The sequence below is a fragment of the Malurus melanocephalus genome, unplaced genomic scaffold (assembly GCF_030028575.1).
Source record: "Malurus melanocephalus ecotype Western Australia unplaced genomic scaffold, MMel_1.1 scaffold_113, whole genome shotgun sequence".
NCBI lineage: Eukaryota > Metazoa > Chordata > Aves > Passeriformes > Maluridae > Malurus > Malurus melanocephalus.
Window position 1 is genome coordinate 1675443 of NW_026623345.1, and position 8717 is coordinate 1684159.

At 57.4% G+C, this 8717-nt stretch overlaps 1 protein-coding gene across 2 annotated transcripts; it reads left to right on the forward strand.

Annotated features, from left to right (window-relative positions):
• The first annotated feature begins 414 nt into the window (after positions 1–414).
• SIGMAR1 (sigma non-opioid intracellular receptor 1) lies at positions 415–4016 on the forward strand. Of its 2 annotated transcripts, none has more exons than XM_057369625.1 (3): positions 415–853; positions 1372–1464; positions 1741–4016. In XM_057369625.1, exons 1-3 carry the CDS (start codon positions 430–432, stop codon positions 1965–1967), a joined length of 744 nt encoding a protein of 247 aa, XP_057225608.1. In that variant the 5' UTR covers positions 415–429; the 3' UTR covers positions 1968–4016. The 2 variants fall into 2 exon arrangements, with proteins under 2 accessions (XP_057225608.1, XP_057225609.1); XM_057369626.1 differs by having other exon boundaries at positions 755–806; positions 1741–4015.
• The last annotated feature ends 4701 nt before the right edge of the window (positions 4017–8717 follow it).

Here is an 8717-nt window from a genome sequence, read left to right on the forward strand (position 1 = left end):
GTTGGGGGTGGAGAGAGCGACCGGGAACGTGTCGGGGAGCAGCGGCCTGGGCTGGAGGGGGGAGACGTAACGAGAACGAAAGACCGAGGAGAGTCCGGTACAGGGGGGCCGGGATCACGGGGGGAATGGGGCTGGGGGGTCAGGGAGGGACCGGGAGCTGGGACTGGGCAGCAGGGCCGGTAGAGGAAGGGGATCGGTACCGGGAAACAGCAACAGGGAACGTGGGGGGAGCGGGGTGAAAGATGGGACTGGAGCAAAGGAGGGATGGGGACCAGGGCAGGGGATTCACGCAAGCTAGTTGGGGATGAATCCCCAGGTGGGTCAGAGGTTGAGGCTTTAGGGTTGTCCCCGTAGGGCACAGAATGTTTGGTCATTGGGACAGGGGCACTGTCACCTTGCTTGGGTGTCCCATATTGCCCAATACCTGGCATGGGCTGTATGACTGGAGCTCTCCGTGTTGCTTACCCTCTGCCACCATMCAGGGAGATAGCGGAGCCGGGTCGGGAGTTAAGGGCTGGAGRGAGGAAATACCTTCCCAAGACAGTCCTCTCCAAGGACATGCTGGGACCCTGTGGCTGTGCAGGGGATTCAGGGGGATGGTCGGCAGAGCTTTTTCTGTGCCAGGCACTCACAGTAACCCTGGGTGCTGCAGGGCTGGACCATGAGCTGGCTTTCTCCAAGATCATTGTGGAGCTGCGAAAGAAGCACCCCGGTCACATCCTGCCAGATGAGGACCTGCAGTGGGTGTTCGTGAATGCGGGCGGCTGGATGGGCTCCATGTGCCTGCTCCATGCCTCGCTCACCGAGTACGTGCTGCTCTTCGGGACAGCTGTCGACACCGGGGGACACTCGGGTAAGCAGGGGACAGGGCTGGTGGGCAGGGGAGTTCTCTGAGCTCTTTCTACTCCACTCATTCAGACCCAGCTGGCCATGGTTGCCCAGCACAGGGAGCCCACTGCTTCAGTATTTGTGTGGGGTGAATGATGCTGGCAAACGCTCTCTGTGTGGGGACCTSTCCCTATGGTGTCTTGCAGCATCTGCAGGTCCCTGTGTGTAACATAGTGTGTGGCCAGGACTGTCCGCATCCAGCTGGCATGGGACGGCAGACATCTCATCTCTCAGTGCTCCAGCAGGGAGCAAATGCCAAAGAATGTAGAAATGATGGGGCTTAAGGACAGCAAGCAGCCCAGGCTGGTGGTGTATGGCTGTTCACACAGACAGCAACGGTACCAGAGCCATCGGGCTTTGTGGTGTTTTGAGGCTCTGATGCTGCCATCCTTACCCATAGAGGGCTGATCCACAATTCACACTTGGGCTCCTGCGCTGTCCCTGGCAGGGCCACACTGAGCCAATGTTTCTGTCCTCCCTCAGGTCGCTACTGGGCAGATATTTCTGACACTCTCATCTCGGGGACATTCCGGCAGTGGAAGGAGGGGACCACCAGAAGTGAGATCTACTATCCCGGTAAGTTCGGCAGCCACTGTGCCCTGTAGGCTGCATCCATGTCTTTGGGGTGCAGCCACTTTCTTCAAGCTGGCAGAAACCAAGGGCTCAGGGTAGGGCAGTTTGGATCCCTAGTGGCACATGCCAGCATCTCACGGTGGATGGCAGTAAGGGAAAAGCGAGCAAGACTGGGGAGGGGTTGAGAAGCTCCACCCTGCAGGTCCTGACCCCCTCCCTCCCATTTGGGCACGAGGTGGGGCAGCCACTGGAAGCCTTGCTGGTTGTGTATTTTGGCAGGGGACACCATCGTGCACCAGGCGGGAGAGGCCACGTCAGTGCAGTGGAGCGCGGGCACCTGGATGGTGGAGTACGGCCGGGGCTTCATCCCCTCCACGCTCGCCTTCGCCCTGGCTGACACCCTCTTCAGCACTCAGGACTTCGTTACCCTCTTCTACACCCTGCGTGTCTACGCCAAGGGCCTGCTCCTGGAAGCCAATGCCTTTTTCAGCACCTTTGGGTGCTGAGCCAGTCTTGCCAGGGCACCCTGCCGAGCCCACTTGGATCCTTTCCTCCCGACCTTTTTCTCTTCCTCCCCGTGCCCAGGTTCTAGCAGAGGCAGCAGGAGATCCCCTGTGCCTTCCCCAAATTGTTCTGTCCTTTCCCCACAGGCCAACAGGGTGCCAGGACAGAGGGACCTTGGCAGTCCCAATAACACAGACCACCTGTTCTCTTTACTACCTGCCTGTCCCTCCTTTCTCCTGTCGGAGTCAYGTCCTGCTTTTCCATTCCTCGGGGCTGGAGTGGCCTTGCAGTGTACAAACACCCCTGTGTGCCCTCAGCATGCAGCAGGAGAGAAGCTGGAGCTGGCTGTCCCCAGACCCTGAAAAATTTCCTCAGCTCCTGAGACAATCAGGGGAAGGATGCTGCCCTCAGGGTAGGGTGCAGAGGGTAGACCAGACCAGAGCACCCATGGCTAAGGCTGGCCACAAAGTCCCCCGTGTCTYTGGCAGCCTGCCGGGACTGCGGGCAGCGCAAAGCGCTGTGTCCAGCTGGCAGCATCTCCTGTGGCTCCATCCCTGCTGATGTGGGCTGGCAGCACACAGCGTCACCCTGGCACGGGGCAGGATCAGCACTGAGACCCCCTGGCAGTGAGGGGATGCCTGGCTTCTCTGCCAGAGGGCCCTCTGGTCACATGTGTGTCATCTGCCCTAGGGGATGGCTGGGGCTGGAAGAAGGTCACTTGCCCATAGTTCCCTCCCAGAAATGCCCCCCAAGGGGGAATCCCACCGTCTGTCGCCTTAATGGAGACCCCGTTCTGCGTGGCCTCTTGGCTATGCACATACCTAGTGTCCTCGAGTGCCCAAATGTCTGTACTAGCTCAGGATGGGATCTCGCCCCTCAAAACGCTTCCCCCGGCTGTGAGACCCCCCCCCCCCGCCCCGTCCCTGGGGACAGCCACTCTGCTCGGCTCCCGGCATGGGATCCCGGCTGCCAGGAGAGTGCTGTGATCCCCCAAACAAACAAACCCAGCTGTGGACCCTGCTTGCACCCCTGTGGCTAGACCCGTGTGAGCTCACTGCTTGGTGGAGGGCTTTCACCTCCATGCTGCCAAACACACGTGTCCCTGGCCACCCCACCCTGTCGCATGTTAATCCTCCTGCTCCCTGGACTGTCCCTGTTCTGCTGACCAGCAGCCCTGCACACGGGCTTGTTCCTAGTTTGCTACCTGACCAGATACCAGTAATAAAACTGTTCATCCCACACTCTGGAGTCTCTGGAGGAGTCTCTGGAGTGTGTTGAGGCCTGCCATGGTGAAGGGTACTGCAGCAGTCCTGCGTGTCCTCAGGGAAACTGCTGTCATCCCGCTCGGGGTCCTGGGAGCTGGGGGTACAGTGCTGGGCAGGATCAGCCCTGTCAGCTCCCGGGGACTGGCAGAAGATGGTGCTGTTACTCCTCTCGCCACTGCAGCCAYTGGGGACCAAAAGCCCGGGCTGGTGCCAGATTGTTGCCTTCCATGGGCAATCCCAGAGTCCGGAAGGCTCCATCCTTTTGGGGGATAGCGCCAGTGCTGAGTTTATGGCCCTCCTAAAGTGGACAGACTCGGGCATAGGAGATGGTGGTTTGGAGAGGTTTGCATAGACACACAGGTGTGTGCACGTGTCAGACACGTGGTGAGTGTGTGTGTGTATGTATGTGCACATGTTCACAGTCATGTGCGTGCCCATGCAGGTGACACAAGTGTGTCACGCCCTGTGCATGTGCACAGCCCACAGTGCACATGGACGCRGGTGTGCACACCACGGACAGGCAGGCTGTTCGTGTGTTTGCGTGCGCACATGCGTGTGAATGGGCTCTCTGTGTTCCTGTGTGTGTTCCTRGGGGCTGCCAGGCCTCCCTGGCCCCACAGCAGCCCCGTTCCCTGGGGTTTAGCCAGGCCCCGTTGTGGAGCACGAGCGATCCCACCGAGCTGGCCCGCACGGCAAGGCGCTAACTCAGCAGCTCGTATCAATACCGCTCCACTTACAGCGAAGGCCGCGTAATGAAAATCCGATGGGCACGCTGGTGGGAGTAAATAAGTATGCCATTAAAATAAGAAAATCAAAGCTCTGGACAGGTCTTTTCTCTTGCCCATTGATTTCTTTTATTACGGAAATATTGCTGCTAAATAACATTAGTGTGAACAATCTCAGCAGTGTTTTCTGTAGCGCCCGTGTCAATAACTCCATCACGGGCGGGGGATCTCCCCCAGCCTGGCCGCGGGGCCAGCAGCSCTGTCCATGCAAAAGGCTGCTCTGGAGGTGCCTTCCTTAGCATTCCCAGCTCAGCTGGGATGTGCCAGATAAAGAAACCACACAACACAGCGTGGCTCAAGCAAATGCCAGCAGGGTTGAGCTGGGCTTGGAACCCGGAACTCAGGCTGTTCTGCTGCAGCAGGAGGGGKTCTCCCCATCCCAGCACTGAGCACTGTGTGCAACACATTCATTAAAGGGTCACAAAAAACATCCCTTTGGTGTTTGCAGCCTCTTAAACAGGTGTCTCCAATACCCAGGAAAGTGTCTCCAATGACCAGCGGAGAAGAATTCTGGACACAACAAGTTCTGCAGGCTATTGGTGCATCTTCCTCTTCTTTTCATGCCTCCTCATCCATGCCTGAGTCCATGTTGGCCTGACCCAGCTGCCTGTAGCTTGCCATCATTTGGTTCTGGAGAAACTGAGGCACAGGCTGGGAGCTCATCTGCCATCATCCAGCTGCAGCCACAGTGCCTGTGCCAGGGCCAGGGCTTGCGTTCAAACCGTCCCCTTCCCACTTGGCTGTTCAGGCAAACAGCATCCTTCAAAATGCCCACAGACAGCACGATGTACCTGGAGAGCCAGAGGATGTGACCAGGACACACAGGAAATACGTACCCTTTGGTGTCCGGAGACCAGATGGGACTCCAGGGCACCTCAAAGGACACCAAACCCCTAAGGAGTACCTGGAAAAGGGCATGGAGAGTCAGCCATGGGTACCTGCACCCCAGGCCTGGCTCTACCACAGCCCCAGCTGAAGCACCCTTGAGTGGCATCTCCCCAGAACCGTCACCAGGACAAATGCACATTGCTGCCCTCCTAACACCTTGCCCCTGCAACTCGCTTTATCTTGCTGTCCCTCCACATGCGGTGGGTATTGATCAGCCCACAGGATCTATCTCTCGATTCCTCCTGCGGTATCTCTCTGCTCCAAGTATCTCTCACTCTGCTCCRCTGTCTGCCGTGCCCGTCTATACCTCCACTATCTATCTGTGCCGCCTCAGCCACAGCCGTCGATAGCCATTTGGGGAATTTCTCTCCAGCTGGGAGCATCACCAGACCCCATCGGTGCAAAATGCTGAGAAGGGGGGCTGAGGGGACATGGTCCTGCTTTCTTACCCCAAGGCGATCCTGAGCATGGGCATACCCCCTGACACACGCAGAATCCCCAGAACTGCTGTTGTCACTGTGAACGTTCTAGAGAGGAACTGAGTAGGACAGATCCCTTGGCCATTCCCAAGGCGATGTGACACGTTGCACCCCACAGAAACTTTGATGTAGCCATTTGCTGTCCTAGCCACATTCCCCGTCCCTGGGTGCTAAACTGACCCAAGCACCCCAACTCCTCTGCTTTGGAGAGGAGAATCTTCCCCAAACACTTGGGTTCCTGTTGGGTTGTGAAGAAGTCACCAAATCTGTTTCATCATACTCAGCCCAACTTTCACTGTGCAAGGGAAATGGCACAGCCCAGAGCAAAGGGTGCAGCACCCTGGGGTGTAAGGCAGCAGCACTGGGAAGGATGCTGGAGCCATGTAGCATGGGGTTCTGTGTAATGAGTCCTGAGGGTCATCTGGCCCTGTGAATCCCTTTGAAACAGGTTCAGATCTCATCCTCCTGGTGCCAATTCAACAAGAATTGTCCACGCTGTATTAACGCTCAAAGGGGCTGGCAAGCGCCTGGAGGTCCCTACCTCTGCTGCAGCGGGATGGGATGGGCCAGTGCAAGCTACAGCTGTCCAGCCCTGAAATAGGATGGCCGACAGCTAATTTATCTCCTGTGAAAAGATAAACAGTGCCTGGGGGCCCTGCAGGGTCGAGAGCTGCCCTGGTCTCCCAGGGAAGGGTCTGATTTTTCCAGAAGAGCTTCCCTGATGAGCATGCTGCTCTATGCCTAATGCTGCTGATGTGCCAGGAGTGTAAGGGGCCCTGAGAATCACTGGTGCCACAGCAGGATATGGGGCAGTTTCTCAAGAGATGCTCCTGCAGAAGCTGGAGAGCCCAGAAGCACCAGTTTTTCTCCACAGAGGGAAGTGGTGAAGGGGACAGAAGCTCATCCCGGGACATGGAGCCTGAGAGCAGAATCAGCTCCTGCCACAGCCACGGCCAGTGGCTGTTTTACCTCAAGATGCTTGGAGGAAAAGGGAGGACTTGGCTCATGTGAGGCCCCTGGCCCCTRCAGCACACAGGTGGCTGTGAAGGAGACAGAACCACCAGTCCCTGGCACCTGACTTCTGGTCATCCCATGCCACCAAAACCCAGTGCAGCAGTGTGAAGTCTCAGTGACAAACTGCTCTGGCTGTGGGATGGGACCAAAACTACTGTCCTGCATCTCAGTGTTGCGGGATAATGTTGCTCCTCAGGGATCAGCCGCCCTGGCCAGAAAAAGCCCAAGGAAGAGCGGGCACCTCCTTTGCTTCCCGGCAAAGTTCCCTCCATAGAAAAAGGGGCCAGCAAAAACTGGCAGACAGGCAGGTGGAGGAAGAGTAAGGAAACAGTCTGTGGATGCTGCCAGTGGGTGAAACCGTGTGCTTCCCCATGGGCTCTGGCCCACTGAGAGCAGTGAGGTGCTGTGTGCTCACCTCATCCTACATCTGACATCTGGAGACACACTTGATGATGCCCTGATGCCACAGTTTGCCCCAGTGCAAACAGGGACACGGGGCAAGCCAGGAGCGTTGAGCCATTCCTGTGACAGATACATGGCCTTGTCCTGCCCATGCCAGGAAGCCTTTTGGGCACACAAACCACACTGCAGTCTGACTCCTTCAGCCAGGGGCCAGGCACCCACAGAACCCCTCATAAATATCCCTCGGATSTTCCAGCCTGGCCCATCACAGGTCAGACTCCTGTGACACCCCAGCTCTCGAGGATGGCGCTCAGGGCTCAGCACTTGGAGCTTGCCCAACACCCCTTGGTGCCTGCACATGGATTRGTAGCATGAGTACACACACCCACCTCCCCCAAAAAACACACGTGCACACGCCTGCCCTCCTATCCTCCCAACAGAGATCACACACCAACAGGTGAACACACAAAACACTCACACCCAGCTCCCCCTGACACAGACAGGCATTTATGATTGTCCCCAAGAGCAAACACACATGCGTGGGTTCACACTGCAGGCACTCAGCCCCTCTGACAGCGCACACAGCTGCGCACACGCGTGTGCATGGTTACTGCTCCACGTGACGGACAGTCATCCTCCACAAGCACCCCCAGGTGTACACACACCTWAAACATTGGGCACAGACACAGGGGGTGCTCAGACACTCTGCATACACATGAGTGTCAGACCCCAGTGTGCACAGACATCCTGCACACACACAGGTGTTAGCCCAGACACAGTGGTGCTCAGACACCCTGCACATGCGCGTGTGTCAAACACCAGTGTGCACAGACACAGAGGTGCTCAGACACCCTGCACACGCGCGTGTGTCAAACCCCAGTGTGCACAGACACCCTGCACACGTGCGTGTGTCAAACACCAGTGTGCACAGACACAGAGGTGCTCAGACACCCTGCACACACATGTGTCCAACCTCAGTGTGCAGAGACACAGGAGTGCTCAGACACCCTGCACACACATGTGTGTCAAACCCCAGTGTGCACAGACACCCTGCACACACACGTGTGTCAAACTCCAGTGTGCACAGACACCGAGGTGCTCAGACACCCTGCACACACGTGGCAGACCCCAGTGTGCACAGGCACCCTGCACACACACGGATGTTAGACCAGACACAGGGGTGCTTAGATACCCTGCATACACACGTGTGTCAAACACCAGTGTGCACACACACAGGCGTGCTCAGACACGCTGCATGCACACGTGTGTCCAACCCCAATGTGTACAGACACCCTGCACACACACAGGTGTTAGCCCAGACACAGGGGTGCTTAGATACCCTGCATACACACTTGTGTCAAACCCCAGCGTGCACAGACACAGGGGTGCTCAGACACGCTGCACACACACGTGTGTCAAACCCCAGTGTGCACAGACACCCTGCACACACACGTGTGTCAAACCCCAGTGTGCACAGACACAGGGGTGCTCAGACACGCTGCACACACATGTGTGTCAAACCCCAGTGTGCACAGACACAGGGGTGCTCAGATACCCTGCACACACACGAATGTCAGACCCCAGTGTGCTCAGACACCCTGCACACGCACTTGTGTCAAACCCCAGTGTGCACAGACACAGGGGTGCTCAGACCTGCACACACACGTGTGTCAAACCCCAGTGTGCACAGACATAGGGATGCTCACACATGTGTCAGACCCCAGTGTGCACAGACACAGGGGTGCTCAGACCTGCACACACACGTGTGTCAAACCCCAGTGTGCTCAGACACCCTGCACACACACGTGTGTCAAACCCCAGTGTGCACAGACATAGGGATGCTCACACGTGCGTCAGACCCGTGTGCTCAGACACAGGGGTGCTCAGACACGCTGCAMACACACGTGTGTCAGACCAGA